General features: G+C 45.4%; 1 protein-coding gene across 2 annotated transcripts in view; it reads right to left on the bottom strand.

The window, feature by feature from the left end:
* The window catches only part of crybg1a (crystallin beta-gamma domain containing 1a), a 298,573-nt gene that overhangs the window by 200,785 nt on the left and 74,744 nt on the right, over window positions 1-23,044 (bottom strand). The window contains exon 2 of one of the 2 annotated variants that reach the window (XM_085997737.1): window positions 5,905-6,061. In XM_085997737.1, the coding sequence (XP_085853863.1) occupies window positions 5,905-6,061 (157 nt within the window). Of the gene's footprint in view, window positions 1-5,904; window positions 6,062-23,044 lie in introns of those variants that run through there. The other variant, XM_085997736.1, reaches the window with a different exon arrangement.

The following is a 23,044-nucleotide window of genomic DNA, read 5'->3' as shown; positions in this document are numbered from 1 at the left end:
AAGGCCATGTGCGATGATGAAATTCCACTACAGCATAAGGTGGACAATTTCCTGTTAGCCTACAGAAATGCGACACATGCAGTTACCAACCAGACCCCGGCCATGATGTTCTTTAACCGAAGGTTGAGATCTCGTCTGGATTTGCTCAGACCAAATGTGCGAAGAAATGTTGAGGATAAACAATTCCAGCACATCAATGAGAAGCCGACAAGGAGCTTCAATGTAGGACAACCAGTCTTGGCCCGTGACTACCGAACAGAGAAATGGCAACCCGGAACGATATGCACACGGCAGGGGCCATTAATGTACGCAGTGGATGTCGGGGAGAACATTGTGAGACGCCACGTCAACCAGATCTTAGCGTCACAGGAACGAGTCAACCCCATGACTCGCATACCTGGGGATGAACCCGACATACCGGTAGCATCTACCTCAGAAACAGTAGCAGTGGAAACTGATGAACTAACCGACGAAAGGGGGCCAGAATCGCCTCCGCACCAAGAACAAGAACCTCAGGGAAGGCGCTATCCCGAAAGGATCAGGAAGCCACCCCAAAGACTGAATTTATAAATGGACTATTTTCAGTTAATGTTGCATGTTAAAAATGTTAATTGTTAAATGAATGTTATGGTACTGTTAATCTAAAAGGGGAGGAATTGTTGTGTATGTACCTTTAAGAGAGAACTGTTTTACAGCTCCGGTATACTGTAGTACCGGCAGTGACCACACCTGTATATAAAACCGGAGCAGGCTTCTGTACTTCAGTCGTGAGACTACTCTACTCTAGTAAACACCTGTTGATTGTTAAGTTACAGCCTCCGTGTAGTTCTTGGGGAAACATCCTATTTAAAGAATCACGGATCTAACATCTGTCTGTCTGTCTGGACTTAACTCAAAAGTTATAGAGCGTACCTACACATATGTTATATCAAAAGAAAGCTTAAGATTAGGGGAGTGTCATAGGCGTATTTACTTTTTGGTCAGATAAAAATTGTTCGGAAAGTTTACAAAAAACTTTCAAAATTCCGCTCATTAGTGGTTGGCCAATCATATGGGGGAATCCGCTCATTAGCATTGAGTGACATGAAGGTTGGCCAATCCTACGGGGGGAGCACGCTGCGTCACGGGGCGTTTCATGGCATGTGTGGGCGGGGCCTAATCTTTCAAACTGCCGTTAGTGCGGGAGCGTGAAAAACCACAGACAACCACGCGGCGATAAACTGCGACCATACAACAGCCAGAAAAACATCGACCGAAATAAATCCAGCAGTGGAGTGGCGTCGGAGGCCCGCAGCGGGAGCTCATCAGGGCTCACTTGGGCCGGGCCTGAGGCGATACGCTGCGCGCGGGGGCTCCGGTTCACCGGAGCGGCAGGGGTCCATCGGGCCGGGCATGAGGCGCTTCTTCCCCCCCTCTCTCTCCAGGCTAATCCCGAAATAAATCCAGCAGCGGAGCGGCGGCGTCGGAGGCCCGCAGCGGGAGCTCATCAGGGCTCACTCGGGCCGGGCCTGAGGCGATAAGCTGCGCGCGGGTGCTCCGGTTCACCGGAGCGGCAGGGGTGCATAGGGCCGGGCCTGAGGTGCTCCTTCCCCCCCCTCTCTCTCCAGGCTAATCCCGAAATAAGTCCAGCAGCAGAGCGGCGTCGGAGGCCCGCAGTGGGAGCTCATCAGGGCTCACTCGGGCCGGGCCTGAGACAATACGCTGCGCGCGGGGGCTCCGATTCACCGGAGTGGCAGGGGCCCATCCGGCTGGGCCCGAGGCGCTCCTTCCCCCCAGTCTCTCTCTCTCTCTCTCTTCCCCCCAGTCTTTCTCTCCCTCTCTTCCCCCCAGTCCCCCTCTCCCCCCCAGTCTCTCTCTCCTTGTCTCTCTCTTCTCCCCCCAGTCTCTCTCTCCTTCCCCCTCTCTCTCTCTCTCTCTCCCCCTCTCTCTCTCTCTCCTTCCCCCTTTCTCTTTCCCTCTCTCTCTCTCTCCTTCCCACACAGACAGACAGACAAACTCATTTATATATATCCTTCCCCCCAGTCGCTCTCTCTCTATTCCCCCCAGTCTCTCTCTCTCTCTTCCCCCCAGTCTCTCTCTCCCCCCAGTCTCTCTCTCTCTCTCTTCCCCTAGTCCCTCTCTCCCCCCCCCCGTCTCTCTCTCCCCCCCGTCTCTCTCTTCTCCCCCAGTCTCTCTCTCTCTCCTTCCCCCTCTCTCTCTCTCTCTCCCTCTCTCTCTCTCTCCTTCCCCCTTTCTCTCTCTCTCCTTCTCTCTTTCCCTCTCTCTCTCTTTCCCTCTCTCTCTCTCCCTCCTTCCCACACAGACAGACAGACAGACAGACAAACTCATTTATATATATATAAAAATTATTTCTACTTTTTTCATAACAACATGCCCTCAAAAAACCTCGGCACCACCGGGCACTCCAGCTAGTGCTGTAAAAATAGCTACGGGGAGCTGAAGCTCCATTTAGTGGTAGAAGAGTGCAGCTGTTGGCATGACGATGTGTCACAGAATGGTGGCGGCCAAATAAGGAATGTGTGACGTATACAGAAAATGTAATCTATTACTAGTCACTATCCTGTGACATTGCACATGGTAGGTCGGAGAATATGGTCACTTTCATCATGTTGCTGTTTTTCTCTGCCACTTCTCTTCTGCTTTATTTTCTCTCTTTCTCTTCTACTTCTCTCCCCTTTACTCTTTTTGCTTCTCTCTGCCTTTTCCTACTTTTAGGTGGGTGGCGGTGGATGGTATTGTGCGGTGTGGCAGGGAGAGGAGCCACCAACTACTGCAGGCTACATTTGGAGTAGGAGTTGCGGGAAAGTGTGGCCCTCAGTGGCTTCCTTTTCATCCTCTTTTCTCCCCCCTCATTCATGTTTTCCCCCACCCCCTTGTTCCCATCACATCCCCTACCACTTCACCTTCCCACCAACACATTCCTCTTTTTACGACATGCTCACTGCCCCAACCTACTCCTCTTTGAACTACCTGTTCAACCCTTGTATCCTGCCCTCCCTTTTGCTCTACTGTCACTCACCTCACCAACTCACCCCCACTCCCATTCATTCCTCCCCAAGATTAGGTGGCAAGAAGCCTCCTCATCCTCAGCCAGTTCCCTCATCTTACCCTCCTTACCTTCCTTTCCTGTTTCCCTCAAAGAGACCTTGTTTGCATTCAGAATTCAAACTTGTGTTTTCTTTAAGCAATCAAATTAGAGTGTGAAAAGAAACATCCTATCTGCCTTTCTCTGAATTTGTATCTTTCTCTCTGTCTATATCCATCTCATAGATGTTAGCAATTAAATCTCTATCTCACAGATTTAAGATTGGCCTTTTCTAGCTGTTAACAAAACATAGATGAGTCAATTAGTTGACTTCAAAAATCAGCTGATGTTGTTTTAGAACTAACATTAACATGAAGATTCTTTCTCTCTTCCACTCTCTCTCATACAGGTGTACATAATAATTAATAATTACCTTTTCTGTCAACAAAATAGGTGAGAAAATTAGTTGCCTTCAAAGTTCAACTGGGGTGTGTTTTCTTTTTGAAAATTGAACTATTAACAAGGCGACTTTCTCTCTCTCCCCCCATCTCCGCTTAATAGACTTTCTTCAGTTCATAAGACACAAACAAAAGCTAGAACAGGTGAGTAATTAGAGGACCGTCATTCTTTTACTCCCCCCCCCCCATACACACAGCCTTTGTTTTTAAAACAACACTTACTATAGCTTTTACCTTGATGCGCTATCAATTACTCATAAAAGACAGAGAGTTAGGAGAGTAACTAAAGGCTTTTATTAGCAAAGAACAGAGCATGTCTCTCGTGGTTGACTGGGTTCCAAGAAGGCAGGGGGCTGCAGAGCGGTCACCTTTATACCTGGGCCTGTGGGTGGAGCCAGGGGCGGAGCCAGCAGAGACATGCTGAGGCATGCATAGGTACAACAGTGTGCAACAACAACAACAACAACCAGTGGTTTACCACATACCTCAATAAAGATTTTGAAATTTATGCTCTTTTCAAAATGAATTTGGGAAGTTACTGAATAGAAAATACTGGAAAATAAAGAAACATCTTGTAAAAGTACAGCTGACTGAATGGTAATGATGCATAGTGGGAAATTAGGCATATTGCAGAGGCTCAGACTAGTCTACAAGGCCTTCAATTAAAAATTTTAATGAAGGCAATTCAGTGGATAAATGTGATCATGTTAATGTGAAATATGTAACTGCCTAGATTCTTTAGAAAAATTGTTTAATTTTAAATGTTAGAAATTTCAGTTGCGGAGAAAAAAATGGCAGTGAAAAAATTCCAGACAGCATTTTGAGTAATTTGTGGAAACCTGTTGGGCTGATTATGCAATCACAAGGTGATAAATTCTCATTATAAAATAGCAGCTATTGTGTGTGACATAGGCTGTGGTAGAGAAGCGTGATACCTTCTAACGTTGAAAATACCCATCGGTACATCATCTACATGAAGAACTGGTACTATAAGTACTTATAATAAATTTTCGATGAAACACATACCCCACATATTGAATTTACTATGTAATAGTTAGATTGATGGTCATGGTGAACCTGAAGATAAAAGAAGTAACATTTAAGGCCTCTATTTTATAATGTACCACATTTCCCAAAACTATAGAATGTCTTGGTTTATTTTCATATTTCTAATGGGCCGCATTTAGCAACCCCTACGGATGAGTACGAAGTGTGTACGCGCCCGTAGGGGCCGCGCAAGTGCTGGGTTTAGGCATGTGAAGCGCATGCGCTAAAACCCGGAACTTGCGATCTGTCAAGAATCCTCTTGACAGATCCTCCGCATCCCCGGGAGAAGGGCCTCTGCGGGTGTAAGGTGTGCTTTTACCAGCATAAGAGTGTTAAAAAATAGAAAAATAAAATTTTATCACTCACTTATACATTACAAAACCCTGTCCAATAAAGTAAGTTTATTCAGCCCCGGTAATACATATAAATTTTTGTTTAAAATATTTAATTAAATGCCATTTTAATTAATTTTATATATGTAATTAAAAATATATTTTTATTTCATGTGTTCATGTATTTTTTAAGTCATCCCCATTCATACTTATGACAGTTCCATAAGTATGAATGGGGATTCCCTTTTTTCATTGGATGGGTTGGCCCACGTGATCCCAGGGGCGCTTGTGAACCGCATGCGCCCCTGGGATACGTGGACCTCTACGCATTTCTACCAGGAGAGGCCCAGGATCGCAAGCCTCCATATCTCTCGGACCGCCAGGTAAATGTGTAGAAAATTTGATGATCGGGGGCATCCGCCTGTGGAAGCCTCCGATCCCAAATTCAGGCCCTAATAAACTGTGTACACTGTTCATTGTACAAGCATCCTTGAAATACTGGCTCAGACACTCGCTAAACACTCCCTGCACCTCCTACCTGATTGTATATCTCAAAACATGGAATGCATCCATCATAAAAAATAAATATATATATATAAAAAACTTCACTATAATTTGATGCAAGAAATACAGGGTGCCACTGGAAGCAGATACAATATGAGAAGATGTCCCACAAATTTCATTCAGGGAACACAGAAAGGTTTAGGTACAGGGTGTCAACTGGGAAGAATTCTCAGTAGCTAATTACTCCACCTCGACTTAGATGGGTTAAGTAAGTAATTACAGACCACAAGACTGCAGAGGAAACACATGAATTCATGAAAAGAAAAGGGTTAACCTATGCATCTCAAATTCTCTCTTTGGGATTTTAGCAGAAGTGTTAAAGCTGTTTAATTAAATGGCACATTATTATCCACAGTATAACTTCGGGGACCTAAGAGTTAAGGAGAACAATTAAGGAATGTCAGTATCCTTGAGTTCCAATGAAAAACTACAAAAAAAATGATCTTTTGCTATTATATTATGATCTTGCTTGGCTTACCTTTGTAATTTTTCCGGTTGGACTTTTTGGACTTGTGGGGCTTTGGGGTTCCAGCACGGTGTTTTGAACAATGTCTGCGATATGGTCATAGTTGTAGACCACTTCAGAATCCTGCGTGACTTGCTCGGCTAGCATCCAATCACTGGTTCCGAGAGATCTGCAGAATAGTAATAATATTGTTGCAAATCTATATATTTGAGCTGAATACCATTAAATATTTCCAACCGAGATGTTACCATGACAATTGAAATGACATACTGGCTGTTTGCAGCACTAACACCAGGCTTATTTCATGAATGTGAAAACCTAAATTCACAGCGAGTTGAGGCATTTCTGAGTGATTAGGCACTGTATAAATTCAAGTTTTTTTTTCTTTTACCCGTAAATCTTTCCTGCACCCTCCCTAAGACCTTCACATCCTTTCCAAAGTGCAGCACCCAGAATTGGACACAATACTCCAGTTGAGGCCGATCCAGTGTTTTATAAAGGTTCATCATAACTTCCTTGCTTTTGTACTCTATGCCTCTATTTAAGAAGCCCAGGATCCCATAAGCTTTTTTAACCACTTTCTCAACCTGCCCTGCTACCTTTAACGATTTGTGCACACATACCCCCAGGTCTCTTTGGTCATGCACCCCCTTTAGGATTGTACCCTTTAGTTTATATTTCCTCTCTTCATTCTTTCTATCAAAATGTATCACTTCACACTTTTCTGTGTTAAATTTCATCTGCCACATGTCCGCCCATTCCACTAGCCTGTCTATGTTTTCTTGAAGTCTATCATTCTCCTCCTCACTGTTCACTATACTTCTAAGTTTTGTGTCATCTGCAAATTTTGAAATTGTGCCCTGTACACCCACATCCAAGTCATTAATATATATCAAGAAAATGAGTAGTCCTAGAACCTACCTCTGGGGAACACCACTGTATATCGTCCTCCAGTCTGAAAAACAACCGTTCAACACTACTCTCTGTTTCCTGTCACTTAGCCAATTTCATATCCATGCTGCCACTGTCCCTTTTATTCCATGGGCTTCAACTTTGCTGGCAAGTCTATTATGTGGCACTTTGTCGAATGCCTTTTGGAAATCCATGTACACCACGTCAACCACCTTGCCCTCATCAACCCTCTCTGTTACCTCATCAAAAGCTCAATTAAATTGGTTAAATATGATTTGCCTTTAACAAATCCGTGCTGGCTTTCCTTAATTAATCCACACTTGTCTAAGTGACTGTTAATTTTGTCCCTGATTATTGTTTCTAAAAGCGTCCCCGCTACCAAGGTTAAACTGACTGGCCTGTAGTTGCTGGGTTTATCTTTGCACCCTTTTTTGAACAAGGGTGTAACATTTGTAATTCTCCAGTCCTCTGGCACTACTCCCGTTTCTAAGGAGGATTGGAAGATTATGGCCAGTACCTCCGCGATTTCTTCCTTCACTTCCCTCAGCGTCCTAGGATGCATCCCATCCAGTCTTGGTGACTTATCTACTTTAAATACAGCCAACCTTTCTAGTACCTCCTCTTTATCAATTCTTATCCCATCCAGTAACACCTCTACCCCCTCTTTCACTATGCCCATGGCAGCATCTTCTTCCTTGGTGAAGACAGATGCAAATTACTCATTTAGTGCCTCGGCCATACTCTCTGCCTCCATAAGTAGGTCTCCTTTCTGGTCCCTAATCGGCCCCACCCCTCCTTCTCAAATATCCTATGAGTGGGCTGACCTGCCAGCATACAGTCAGGGCGATGAGCGAGTTATGAATCAATGTTGTATGTAAATCATATCCCACAGATCTTCAAAATTTATTTATGAGCAGTATGAATCATTCAAAGAATGTGTGAACGATTTCGACATTGCAATGCGGGTCCTCATTATAAATTGCTGCCTAGCGATGGTTCCTGGAACATGTGGGTTGGATGAGGACAGGACTGGGCTCAGTTTTGATGCTCCCTCTCCCCAACAGGAACCAGTGCTTTAAGAAAGGGGAGCAATCTGATGGGGGCGGGGGGGAAACAAAATAATTTGATATACCAATATGAGAAAAGAGCAGGGGAAGAAGTTGGACAAAGTGTCTTTACACAGAGAGTTGTTGGAGCATGGAATGCGTTGCCGCAGGAAGCGGTTGAGACAGAGACCACTGCATCTTTTAAGGGAAAAGCAGACAAATATTTGAAGCCGAGGAAGCTACGGGGCTCTGGGGAGAGCGTGAGGCAGTCGGATTAATTTTGGATTGCTCTAGCAAAGAGCCGGCACGGGCACGATGGGCCAAATGTCCTCCTATACTATAAATTTCCATGGTTCTAAAGAATGAAAAAGTTCTATGAAATTTGCTTAGAATGCGTGTTATCACGAGGGGCTGAAGAATGCAACCATTGGCATAAAAATAGGGTGCACAGCAGGGCTCAACGACCTTGGTCCTCGTGCATTATTCAGTCACCTGCAACCACCGGATAAATATCACATTCAGTGATCGCCAATGTGTTTGCTGTTTATACTAAGAATGTACAATTTTATTAAGAAGTGTTACAACTGTTGATTTCCAAGAAATAATAAGACTATTATATATTGAAGCCCTCCAGCTTCACTTTATTGCAATTTGATCCTTTGAAACATTATATTATCTATTATTTATAAAATAACTGTTTGGCACAGCACAGCGCCCTCTGGTGCACAAATAAACCAAAAAAGGAGAGCCATACATTTTTCGGTGGGGCAAGAACAGGCTGAAACAGTCAAGGCGATGAGCGAGTTATGATCAATGTTGTATGTAAATCATATCCCACAGATCTTCAAAATTTATTTATGAGCAATATGAATTATTCAAAGAATGTGTGAATGATTTCAACATTTCAACAAAAAGGAGAGCGTTTTAGTTAAATACCTCTGGATGGAAACAGAGAAACAGTTTAATATGGAGATGTTTTGCCCTATTTACGGTCACTCATGAAGAGATGCTGCTCCAGTCACTAAATGGAAGTACTCTCCCTAGATCTTTGGTGCAGAAAATCAGACAGAAGTGTTTCACCTAGGTTATCTTATTGATAGAAATACATTAATGACCCGGACTAGGGTATACAGGGCATAATTTTAAAACTTGCAGATGATACGAAACTCGGAAATGTAGTAAACAGTGAGGAGGATAGTAACAGACAGGAGGACACAGGCGGACTGGTGGAATGGGCAGACACATGGCGGATAAAATGTAATGCACAGTAGTGAGATGTGATACATTTTGGTAGGAAGAATGAAGAGAGACAATATAAACGAAAGAGTACAGTTTTAAAGGGGGTGCAGAGACCTGGGGGTATATGTGTACAAATCTTTGAAGGTGGCAGGGCAGGTTGAGAAGGCTGTTAAAAAAGAATATGGGATCCTTGGCTTTATTAATAGAGAAATTGAGTACAAAAGCAAGGAAGTTATGCTAAACCTTTAAAAAGCACTGGTTAGGCCTCAGCTGGAGTATTGTGTTAATTCTGGGCACCACATTTTAGGAAGGATGTCAAGGCCTTAGAGAGGGGGCAGAAGAGATTGACTAGAATGGTACCAGTGATGATGGACTTCAGTTATGTGGAGAGACTGGAGAAGCTGTGGTTGTTCTCCTTAGAGCAGGGAAGGCTAAAATGAGATTTGATAGAGGGGTTCAAAATCATGAGGGGTTTTGATAGAGTAAATAGGGAGAAACTGTTTCCAGTGGCAGAAGGGTCAGAGGACACAGATTTAAGATAATTGGCAAAAGAACCAGAGGCGACATGAGGAAACATTTTGTTTACACAGTGAGTTGTTGTGATCAGAATGCACTGCCTGAAAGGGTGGTGGAAGCAGATTTAATAGTAACATTCAAAAGAGAATTGAATAAATAGTTGAAGGAAATTTTTTTACAGGGCTATAGGGAAAGAGCAGGGCAGTGGGACTAATTGGATTCTGGCAGAGGCATGATGGGCCGAATGGCCTCCTTCTGTGCTGTATCATTCTATGAGGTGTTCTCCTCAGATCTATCAGATGGAACTGTGCATAATAAAGAACTGTGAAGCAACCAATATATAAACAACACTTAATTACTCTTCCATTCATGTGCTACAAGATACTATTTATATTGTATTATTTATTTAGCCAACTCAGCTACGAGATTCAGTTTTTATAGTGAAATGTGGATTAGACTTTTGCCACTTGGTTCTTGGAATCAAACCCAGAATGATGATTGTGTGAAGAGAGAAACAGAGTTAACGTTTCAGGTCGATAACCTTTCCTCAGAACTGGAAAAAAGCAGGAAATGGAACAGATTTTTAAACAAGTGTAGGGGCTAGGAAAGGGGGGAGGGGATGAAAGAACAAAAGGGAAGGTCTGTGATAGAATAGAAGGCTGAATGCCTGAGATCCAGGCTGAATGCCATGCGCCGCCACATGAACACCCTTGACCTCTCTCTTCAGCAGCACCGACTCACTCTATCTCAAAGCTGTCCTGGTCCGCAGTTCCATTTCATCCTTCACCTCATCTGGCGCTTTAACAAAAAACTTTTTTTCTTCCTTTCAGGTGTCAAGGATCGCAAGCTCCATCAACTCTTGGACACCAACGCCCCTCCGGAACCTTCTTCCCCTTCACTTTCCTCTGACCCCATCCCTTCTCCCAATCTCACCCCCTGCTGCGTTTTCACTATCCCCTCTGACCTTCCCCTCTCTGACCCCGAATGATCAGTCCTTAGCAAAGGCCTGAGCTTCATCCCCTTACGCCCCCACCTCAATGAATTTCGAGCTCGGCACGATGCTGAGCTCTTTTTCCACCGCCTTCATCTCCGTGCCCACTTCTTTGGCCAGGAATCTTCCCCCGCACGGCTGACCCTTTCTCCCACTTTCAGAATTCTCATTCTACCTGGACCCCTCCCTCTGGCCTCTTAAACCCTCTAGATCTTTTCATTGCAAACTGCTGGCGTGACATCAGCCGTCTCCATTTCTCTGTTCCCCTCACTCACTCCAATCTACCTCCCTCTGAACTTGCAGCACTCCATTCTCTCAGATCCATCCCCAACATTGTCATTAAACCTGCTGACAAGGGTGGTGCTGTTGTTGTTTGACGAACCGACGTCTACCTAGCGGAAGCTGAACGCCAACTCTCCGACACCTCCTCCTACCTCCGTCTGGACCATAACCCCACTACTGAACATCAAGCCACCATTTCCAAGACGGTCACTGACCTCATCTCCTCTGGAGATCTTCCCCCCACGGCCGCCAACCTCATAGTTCCCCAACCCTGCACAGCCCGCTTCTACCTCCTTCCCAAGATCCACAAACAGGACTGTCCTGGTAGACCCATCATTTCAGCCTGTTCTTGCCCCACGGAACTTCTCTCTTCCTATCTCAACTCTATTTTTTCTTCCCTTGTCCAGTCTCTTCCCACCTACATCCGCGACTCTTCCGACGCCCTCCGCCGCTTTAACAGTTTCCAGTTTCCTGGCCCCAACCGCTTCCTTTTCACTTTGGACGTACAATCCCTCTACACCTCCATCCCCCACCAGGATGGCCTGAGGGCGCTCCGCTTATTCCTTGAACAGAGTCCCGACCAGTCCCCATCCACCACCACCCTCCTCCGCCTGGCTGAACTTGTTCTCACATTGAACAACTTCTCCTTTGACTTCACTCACTTCCTCCAAATCAAGGGTGTTGCCCAGCGGGAGGTTGGAGGCCCGTCTACATAAGAACATAAGAAATAGGAGCAGGAGTAGGCCAATCGGCCCCTCGAGCCTGCTCCGCCATTCAATAAGAATCATGGCTGATCTGATCCTAACCGCCAATCCACTATCACAGAACCATCTCCTGCATCTAACAGAATTAGACACACGAAATAGGAGCAGGATCAGGCTACACGGCCCCTGGGCCCGCTCCGCTACCCACAGGGCCATGACCGATCCGAACCTAGACTCATGTCCAAATTCCTGCCCGCTCCCCATAACCCTTAATTCCCTTTACTTCTAGGAAACTGTCTATTTCTGTTTTAAATTTATGTAATGATGTAGCTTCTACAGTTTTTTGGAGCAGCATATTCCATGGACCTACCACCCTCTGAGTGAAGTAGTTCCTCCTCATCTCAGTTTTGAAAGAGCAGCCCCTTATTCTAAGACCATGCCCCCTAGTTCTAGTTTCACCCATCATCGGGAACATCTTCCCTGCAGCCAAAGAAGAAGTGACATACTGGTCTCCTGATGAGCAGAAGTGGGCCTCATCATGGTCTAGGTTAGGGAAGGGACCTGGACCCCCAAAAATCGTAACAGGACTTTTTACATTTTGTATTATTGGCCCCCCCTTCAAAGGAGGCCACTTATTAAGGACCAATTTCTGTGTTTCCAGGAGAAGCCGATGCCCACCCCCCTGCGCCCACCACCAGAAGGACAGGACTCTGGACTTTCCAGCAGCTTGGGGCAGACAGGCGTTCGAGATGCGCCCACAGTGGCAAGGACGCCCACTAGCCCCATGCAGGTCGAGTGCCTTCCCCCTGACCCCAGCCATGGCCAGTGCCGGAGGGCACTGCTGACTACGATTCCAGGGTAAGTGCCGATATTGCAGCCTGTGGAAAGCTGTCCCCAGCATATTTATTTAAAATTAGATAAATACAATAAACTGCAGAACAATTGGTTAAATACCAAAAAAATAAAAAAGCAAAAAAGAATTTGGATAGAAACTGTGGATAGGAATGTTTTACATTCCATCAGAATCACTCCTAGTTCTTTTTGTTTTTCCTGCCTCACTCCTCCTGACTGACTCAATTCCTCACCGACCCAACCTCCCAGTGAATCTCCACTGGCTTCCCTCCCAATAGCGGCATTAATCTTCTCGGAGATAACACCGCCTCCCTCCCCTTAGCTGTTGCCATCATTTGGCAGTCACACTACCTCCCTCACTAGTGTGGTCTCTATCCTTCTCAAGATGGTCCACAACCTTCTCAGGGTATTAAATGGGCATTAAATGTGGGATTTCCAGCACCACCCACCGCCCGAGAATAAATAAAAAAGGAATTTATTTCAATCCAAATGACTTCAAATTCATATCCATCGTAGTTCAAGTTGTCTTTTTCAGTGTTACGTTATAGATGAGCTCAATGTCAAGCAGGTAAGAAACCATGGAAATGGATGCAAAATGTGGGACCTACTGGCTTAGGGCTTACTGCAATGATTGCCTTGCCTGAAAATCTCTTTAGCTGTTGCACAGTTAGACAGAAATTCAACTTTCTTTATCACCATCACTTCAATCTCAAAACAAGTCCAAAACAGTCGTACCCATGGAAACACAACCAACAAAAATGAGACTGGTTTACTGTAGTGCCGTACTTTCTCTGCAAACTTTCACACTATAAAAAGATAACATGCACAGGCTTGACTTCAGGTCAACCACACCATACCTTTGTACATTATGGCAGTTCAGTGGAACATTTTGAGTCTACAAACCAATTTACAACTTCCATCCCTCACCTTTAGAATATAATTAACACTGAGGTGTCAGCTCGACTCAGTTGATCGCACATTCACCTCTGATGCAAAGATGTGGGCTTATGCCCCACATCAAGACTTGAACTAAATGGCCACTTCAGTGCAATACTGTGGGAGTGCTGCATTGTCACGTGTGCTATCTCTTGGATGAATGTTCAGGTGGATGTAAAAACTCCCATAGCACTAGAATCATACAGCACAGAAGGAGGACATTCGGCCCATCGTGCCTGAGCCAGCTCGTTGAAAGAGCTGTCCAATTTATTCCCACACCCCAGCATTTTCCCCACAACCCTGCAAACGGGTCCTCTTCAAGTACATGTCCGATTGCCTTTTGAAAGTTCCTACGGAATCTGATTCCACCACCCTTTCAGGTAGTGTGTTCCAGATCTTAACAACACTCTGTGTGAAGACATTTCTCCTCATTTCCCCTCCAGTTCTTTTGCCAATTATTTTAAATCTATGACCTCTGGTTACCGACCCACTTGCCAGAGGAAACGGTTTCTCCCGACTTGTTATATCAAAACCCCTCATAGTTTTGAATACCTCTATTAGGTCTCCCCTTAACCTTCTCTGCTCTAAGGAGAACAACCCCAGCTTCTCCAATCTCTCATAAGAACATAAGAATTAGGAGCAGGAGTAGGCCATATGGCACCTGAAGCCTGCTCCGCTATTCAGTAAGATCATGGCTGATCTTCAACCTCAACTCTACTTTCCCGCCTGATCCCCGTTTTCCTTGATTCTCCTAGAGTCCAACAATCTATCTATCTCAGCCTTGAATATACTCGACGACTGAGCATCCACAGCCCTTTGGGATAGAGAATTCCAAAGATTCACAACCCTCTGAGTGAAGAAATTCCTCCTCCTCTCAGTCTTAAATGGGCGACCCCTAACCTGAGACTATGCCCCCTAGTTCGAGACTCTCCAGCCAGGGGAAACAACCTCTCAGCATCTATCCTGTCAATCCCCCTCAGAGTCTTATATGTTTCAATGAGATCACCTCTCATTCTTCTGAACTCCAGAGAGTATAGACTCCAGAGAGTAGAGGTCCAATCTACTCAATCTCTCCACATAACTGAAATCCCTCATCCCTGGTATCATCCTGGTAAACCTCTACTGTACCCTCTCCAAGGCTTTGGCACCCTTCCTAAAGTGTGTAGCTCAGAATTGTACACAAGACTCCAGCTGATGCCTAACCAGTGATTTGTAAAGATTTAGCATGACCTCCTTGTTTTTGTAGTCAATGTCCCTATTTACAAAGCCTATAGGCTTTCTTAACCAACTTGCCCTGCCACCTTCAAAGACCTGTTAATATGCACCCCCAGGTCCCTCTGCTCCTGCACCCCCCACTCAAAATAGTGCCATTTAGATTATACTGCCACTCCATATTGTCCCTCCAAATGTGCATCACTTCACACTTCCTGCATTTAAATTGTGTCTGCCATGTGTCTGCCTATTTCACCTGTCTGTCTATGTCCTCCTGAAGTTTGCTACTATCCTGCTCACTATTTACTATGTTGTCAAGTTTTGTATCATCCACAAACTTTGAAATTGTACTCCCTATACTCAGGTCCAGGTTATTTATATACCACAAGAAAATCAGTGGACCTAAGTGGGGGACTCCACTGCATTCTTCGCTTCAGTCAGAAAAACATCCATTCATCACTACTCGCTTAGTCAATTACATACCCAAGTAACAACAGAAAATGCTGGAAAAACTCAGCAGGTCAGGCAACATCCGTGGAGAGAAATTTGAGTTGACGTTTCGGGTCGAACCCTTCTTCAAAACTGGAAAGAAAAGAAACTAGATCGAAGGCAGGGCTGCGATCGGACAAAAGAATAAAAGAAACAAAAGAAGTAAAAGAGATTAGAAGCTAGACGAGATGGTAATAGGCTGAGATTAGGTGTAAAGTGTACTGGCAGGGCAAGAGATAGCTGCCAGGTGTGAGAGAGAAACAAAAGGAAAGCGGGGGGGGGGGGGGGGAAGGAGTGGCAAAGTTACAAGAAAAAATGAAATAGGGGCCGAGCTTATGATCTGAAATTGTTGAACTCGATATTGAGTCCAGAAGGCTGCAGAGTGCCTAATCGGAAGATGAGGTGCTGTTCCTCGAGTTTACGTTGAGCTTCCGTACCCAAGTTACCACTGTCCCTTTGAGAGCACTTTTGAAAGTCCATATATAAAACATCTACTGCACTACCTTCAGGCTTTCCCCCTCTCTCAACCAATACACCAAAACAAACAGATTAATCATTCATCTCATTTACTGTTTTTTTATCTTGCTGTGTGCAAATTGGCTGCCAAGTTTGCCTGCATAACAACAGTGTAATTCATCAGTTGTGAAATGTTTTTTGGTGTGATAAGGCACTATACGTAGGCAAATTCTTTCTTTCTAATCACATTTTCAGAGAAATAGTGCTACATTTGCTGTCTGCAGCTATGCAATAACAAGTCTGACAGGGAACAGTCAGCACGGGAACTTCTGAAGAAATGTGTTTCCCATATTAGCACCACCGGTCCAACCTGAAGCAACTAAAGGCCAGCAAAACCTGATGGTCTAGTTGCTAAATTAATCAGAATAATTAACAAAAGATCAAAGGTATGCCTGGGTGAAGAAGGTTCTTTGGCTCTGTTACATTTTTATGTTCTTGTAGGCTTTGGGATTTGGCTACTGTTGACTTTCTAATTTAAAAAAATACTCCCATATGTAGCCTGGCGAAATGGAGCAGCACAGGACACGAACTTTCGTTTTTGGGGTTTTTTATTCTGTATTAATAACTTGGGTCTAGGTTTAGGATGAAATTGTAAATACATAAAACACAGTCGACAAAATACGGCAGTGGCTTGCCCAACTCTCCTCAGAGCACACCCCTCACGCTGGATCTAGAAAATGGAGACTGTGAAGAAAGGGGAGGTTCCTTTGGCATCACATGGCCTTACCCATAACCCTTTTCTCCTTTTTTCAAATTCTAAAGGGGAAAATGAACCGCGCCATCTAGTGGACTTAAATATTCACTGCATTTTCCCACTTGGCTACATTCTCCCCTGCTTTAAAGTCAACGTCCTCGGTGACTTAGCACCCGTTTTTCACTTCTTTTACAGCTTCTCGAAAAAATGCAGTACCCAGACTCGATAAAACATGAGAGAACACCTCAGGACTGAGTGAGACTGCATTACAGGCTGACTGAGGCAAATGGTATGGGTTAGGGTTTACCCCAGCATTGGCTCTTTTAGTTCTGCGAGGAGCCGGAATGGGTACCTCAACCTCAGTCCCACACTCAGAAGGATCTGAATGCTCTGGCTCAGAAACAGCCTCTGATTCCTGTACATCTTGGGCGTTACCAACAGGATCATTGTTTACTTTTTCCTCCTGAGTTAACTCTGGATAGGTGACTTCCTCTACCACAACAAACTCAGTATCAGAGGGCTCTGGCAATGATTCTGTCAAAAGAGTGACAGGGGGTACGGTGACAGGGGACTTGGTTCTCGTCCGCCTAGGCTCAGGGACAGGGGTAACACATGGCCTAAGATTAACTCTATGGACCCTTTTTAAAGGACCGCCCTCTACAGGCTCAACTGCATGTGTAGTACCCTGTACCTCCACCACTCTGTACACAGTAGGACCCCACGCATCCTGAATTTTGTTCCTACCCAAAGGCCTGTGTCGTAAGTATACCAACTGACCCACCTCAATGGTTGGACAGTACACTTTGTCTTTGTTAAGTTCAATTCTTTGAGCTGATTTCTTTTCAGTGTACTCTCTTGCCCTTGCATGTGCCTCCTTCAAACGCTCTTGGTGGACAACCAACCACTCATGTTTCTTGTCTAACACTTGCTCCTGACCTAATAAAGCATCTACAGGAAGGTGTGGATGAACCCCGAAAAGCAGATAGTACGGTGAGTAGCCAGTCGTAGCATGGGGTGTTACATTGTAGGCATACACCAACTCAGATAAGTGCTCAGGCCAGCGGCGCTTCTTTTCTGGAGGCAGTGTACGCAAAAGATCATGTAAAGATCTGTTGCATCTCTCACATTGAGCATTTCCTTCTGGGTGGTGTGGGGTAGTGCGGGTTTTCTTTACACCATAAAGCTTACACAGCTCGGAAATGATTTCACTCTCAAAATTTCGACCTCTGTCTGAATGCAATCTTTCTGGGACCCCATACTTCATGAACCACTCTTTGAGAAGGACTTTTGCCGTGGTATCAGCCTTTTGGTCCCGAGTAGGGAAGGCTTGTGTGAATTTAGTGAAAACATCGGTCACCACTAACACATTCTCACGACCATCGGAGGCCGGTTCCAGCATGGTGAAATCTACAGCAACTACTTCAAGGGGCCGGGAGGCTAGAAATGATTTCATAGGGGCATGTATCTTGGGGTGGGGCATTTTTGTCAAAACACACCTCTCGCATTTCTTGACCCACTGTTCCACATCCCCATACATCCCAACCCAAAAACATCTCTGTCTCAAAAGGTTCTGTGTGCGCTCTATTCCCTGATGGCCCATACGATCATGCACACCTTCAAGCACGGCTTCTTTCAAACAAGAGGGCAGTAGTAGCTGGTGACACTCACCAACATGGACATCCTCGATTACACGGTACAACAAACCATCTTGCTCACAAATACGGGGCCACTGCTTTAACGTGGATAATACTAGCTTGGATAACTGCGACCTCTCCTTGTAAGTTGGCCTTCGCTGCTCACCCCAAAACTTCCTAAACACGCTGAGGGTGGGGTCTGTGTCCTGAAACTTACGTAGTTCCTCTTTAGAGTAACCGGGAAGTGTTGGTGTGTTACCCTGCAACTCACTACGCTCAGTACTTTCTTCTGCGTCCGAAACACGGATCTGTCTGACTTTACAGCACTTGACTCCTGCTGTCCCTAAGTCTGGTCCTAGAGCTGTTCCCTTGTGAGTGACATTACATATGGCCACACAACCATCATAGTCCGCATCCCCACTGTCTGACTCGGGCTCCCCTGCTAACGGCTGCCTAGAGAGGGCATCTGCTGCTGCATTACAGCGGCCTGGGCGGTACTTGACGTCAAAGTCAAAAACAGCTAACTGAGCCACCCATCTTTGCTCAACAGCACCTAACTTAGCTGTAGAAAGGTGACACAGGGGGTTGTTATCTGTTATGACAGTGAACTTGGAACCTAGAAGGTAACCTCGAAATTTCTCTGAAACAGCCCATTTGAGGGCGAGGAGCTCTAGTTTCATACTGCTGTAGTTTCTGTCATTTCTTTCAGCATTACGGAGCCTCCTACTGGCATATGCTATCACTCTCTTCCTATCTCCCTGCTGCTGGTGGAGGATGGCACCTAATCCTAGGTTACTGGCATCCGTCTCTACAATAAAAGGCTGAGTGAAATCTGCGTAACCTAACACTGGAGCACTGATCAGCTTTTCTTTCAGCTGTTCGAAAGCAGCTTGGCACGCCGCTGTCCATGAACCTTCAAACAACCGTTTTGCTTTTGCTGGGCTGTCTTCCCTAAGGCATGCATTGACTACGTCATGGAGAGGGCCAGCTCGTTTAGAAAAATCCTCAATGAACCTCCTGTAATAACTACAGAAACCAAGAAATGACCTCAGATCTTTGACTGTACTGGGGACCGGCCACTTCTTTACGGCGGCAATTTTCTCTGGATCTGTCCCTATACCCTCCCCTGAAATTTGATGCCCAAGGAACCTGACTTCCTGCTGCAGGAAGTGACACTTTTCAAGCTTTACTTTCAAACCTGTCTCTTTCAGTCGTCTTAGAGCTGTCTCAAGCCTCTCTAAATGGTCCGGGAAGGTCTGAGAGAACACAAGGATGTCATCTAAATACACTAATAGGATGTGGAACACTAAGTCGCTCATAGTCGCTTGCATAAGTTGTTGAAAAGTCGCAGGTCCATTACAGACACCAAAAGGCATTCTGAGGTACTCAAAAAGGCCAAAAGGAGTTGTAAAAGCAGTCTTAGGCCTGTCACTTTCACGAACAGCAACCTGGTGGTACCCACTTGCAAGATCAATGGTCGAGAAGAACTTTGCACCATGAAGGGCATCAAAACTCTCGTCAATGCGGGGCAAAGGAAATGCGTCACGTCTGGTTTTTGAGTTTAGTTTCCTAAAGTCAACACATAGTCGTATGTCTCCATCAGTCTTACGAACTACCACTATGGGTGAAGCGTATGAACTATTGCTCTCCTGGATGACACGCTTTCTTAAAAGCTTAGTGATGTGGTCCCTCACCTCTTTGTACAGTGTAGGTGGGATACGACGGTATGGCTCTGTAACTGGTGCGTCATCTACCAAGTTAATCTCATGCTCAACTTTATCAGTGTAGCCTAGGTCCTCATCCTTAAAAGCAAATACTTCCGAATACCTGGCTAAAAGTGCACCTAACTCTGCTTGTTGGCCCTGTGTGCCACCTATGTGTAGTTTGTCCAAAAGCAACTGAATGTCTTTGTCTGTCATCTGTCCTTCTTTTCTGCCAACAGTTACTTCCTCTGTGTCAGCGGAGATGCGTTGAAATCGCACCTCACAGGAGTCCTTGTCTACACACTCTGCCTGAGTCGGAATACCAAGCCTGGTCCTGGGGTTTAACCACACATCCTCCTCAGAGAAATTTACCACCTGCACTGGAAATAAATGTCCCTTTGATTCAACTAGAGTGGGGACAACTACCAGGCCACCTGGCAATGGTGTGTTACCTGGCTCCAACAGCATTTTAGTGCTGCCACCTGACTGAGTTTTAAGTCCCTTTACGTAGACTGTAGCTATGGAAGACGCAGGCACATGTACAGCACCCCTACCAGCTACACGGACAGAAGATGACTTTGGAGTGATGTTACACTGTTGTACTTGCTGAAATGCTTCCCTCCAATCTGAATCCAACTTTCCCCCTAGAGTAGTGTCAAACTCAGCATGAACTAGTTGTCTGCATCGGCTGATGATGTTCATACCAATAAGACCTGGTGCTGCAGGCTGTGACTGCTGATGCTCTTTGACTACCAGGAAACCACATTCGGGTAAGGTTATGCCCATAGTTTCAACGTCTAACTCAAGGTAGCCCAAGAATGTCCAACCCGTTGGCAGCAGTGATCTTAAACCACCCGGTTGTAGGCAGCATATCCTCATCCCTCCCAAGTAAGTGCTCTCTGAAAAAAACTTCAGTAATAGTGCTGACTTGGCTCCCGGTATCCAGTAAACAGTTAGCAGTAACCCCCCCAATCTTGAGATCTACTACTGGACATTTACCTACTGCACGGTCAAGAAATCTGTCACGAATACCAGTACTGTTCTGAGAGCCTGCAGGTTTTCCTCGCATTGCCCGGCTCATGGCAACCGAGGGAGTTAGTTTTCCTGCACCCCAGCCCGTATCGGTGGATGTGTTTGCTACCTCGTGCTTCTGAGGACACTGTTTGGCAATGTGCCCCGCCCCGTTGCACTTAAAGCAAATAGGCTGACCTTCATCAGTGAACTTTGGCTTGGCTCTAGGTTTCCCAACCTTGTCATTACCCGTGTTTTCCTTCTGTAGAGCAAGACCCCGTACTGCCTCTGTTAGTTCCCCGATAGCTTTACCCTGTTCCACCACCACTTTAAGAACATCCTGTAAAGTGACAGCCTGGCTGCCTGGTACCCCAATGGCAGAACACTGAAGATCCCTCCCCGTACCGTCACACACTACATTCTTGCTCTTTGCAACTTTAGTGCTACAGGGCTGGTCTTCTAAGGACCATAAGACAGCTTCCTCACGTACATCGAACAGGGTAGACTGGGGGTTGTCTCGTACAAACTTGCGCAACTCTCTCCGGAGTGAGGGATCTCTAACACCATCAACAAATCTGTTTCTGACAACCCGTTTTGTGTCCGGCACAGCATCAGGTGATTGCTTTACCAAAGTTCTAATAATCTGAGAGAGTGCATGTGAGTATTCTTGGAAACCTTCACCCTCTTCTTGCTTGCGTCCATAGAAAGTTTCTAACAGCTGGGACTCACTGCGTTTTTCGGTGAAAGCCCCCCTTAGGTAACTGAACAGGTCACTGGGCTGCTTAGACTCTCCACCCAACCGTAACCTAATTTCCTGTAGGGCTGCCCCCCTCAACAAAGATCGAATGAAATCTACCTGCTCTGCAGGAGTCTGATCTCTAGCTCGTAGTACACTTTCAACCTCTTCAATGAACTCATCAACTGAACGACTATCTTTAGATACCTCACCACTGAATGGTTGGATCTGACGCTCTCTGGGTACATACACATATGACTTGGTTGCCCCATTACCTAGAGTGGCAATAATTGCCATTGCTTGGTCATGGTTTTTTTTCAACTCTGAAATCTGTGCCTTGAGTTGATCTATCTGGTTGCCCTCACCCACACTCGAGGTATTGTCCTCACCATCCGAATTGTGAGCTCCACCCGCCTCCTCAGGAGGGTCTAACATTTTGACTCAGTTCACAAGTCCCTGACAGTCACTGAATGGGATGGCCGCTGTGACGATTCTTCTCCAATGGTGTCCCTCCTCGGTGCCTTGATGGGTCCTCTCCCAGATTGGTCCTGGCGCCCTCTGGATCCCGTCTGTCTGGTCTGGTCCTCCTTAGCAACCCCAGGCAGCACTCTCCGTCCGTCTCCAGGTCCACTTGGCACCACACCGCTCTTCCCCCACTGCCGTATTTTATGTAACTTTCCCAAACCTGAGAAACTCCAAGCTAACAGACCCCACTCCTGGTACCAAAATGTGTAGCCTGGCGAAATGGAGCAGCACAGGACACGAACTTTCGTTTTTGGGTTTTTTTTATTCTGTATTAATAACTTGGGTCTAGGTTTAGGATGAAATTGTAAATACATAAAACACAGTCGACAAAATACGGCAGTGGCTTGCCCAACTCTCCTCAGAGCACACCCCTCACGCTGGATCTAGAAAATGGAGGCTGTGAAGAAAGGGGAGGTTCCTTTGGCATCACATGGCCTTACCCATAACCCTTTTCTCCTTTTTTCAAATTCTAAAGGGGAAAATGAACCGCGCCATCTAGTGGACTTAAATATTCACTGCATTTTCCCACTTGGCTACACATAGAAGAGCCCTTGCTCCCGATGTCCTTGAAAGAGCAGTCACTTGTCTTAATATCAAGGTAAATTATTGTAGTGTGCCTGGGATAATGAACTGAGAACCATTTTATGATTATTTTAGGCAATGGTTCTATTCAGTTCCTCCAAAATGATCCTCCTTGTCTTCAAGAGATGGCAGAGTAACACTAACACTTGACCTTAATTCAGGCTTCAAATTACAAACAAATGTATTAAAACAGTAATTGAGCAAGAGGACAATAGAATCGTAACATACATATTGACAGTAGAATAGTTGATAAACTTTATTAGTGCCTCCTGAACCTGAACAATGCTTAGGTGGAGGATAAATGTGACACGGACTGCTTGGGTCAAGTGGTCTGTTTCTGTGTTGTAATTTCTATGTTATTCTATGCAGTTCCTCGTATAGTCGAAAATTAATATAGATCGCAACTCCAGTGTAAAGGTACAACAACAACAACATGTATTTATATAGCGCATTTAACGTAGTAAAACGTCCCAAGGCGCTTCACAGGAATGTTAGCAAACAATGTTTGACACCGAGCCACATAAGGAGATATTCGGGCACTTGGTCAAAGAGGCAGGTTTTTAGGAGCGTCT

The sequence above is a fragment of the Somniosus microcephalus genome, chromosome 9, assembly GCF_052327205.1.
Source record: "Somniosus microcephalus isolate GS21.2 chromosome 9, FLI_Smic_1.0, whole genome shotgun sequence".
Taxonomy (NCBI): Eukaryota; Metazoa; Chordata; class Chondrichthyes; order Squaliformes; family Somniosidae; genus Somniosus; species Somniosus microcephalus.
Note: the sequence above shows the minus strand (reverse complement) of the source record. Positions and strands in the feature narration are given on the sequence as shown.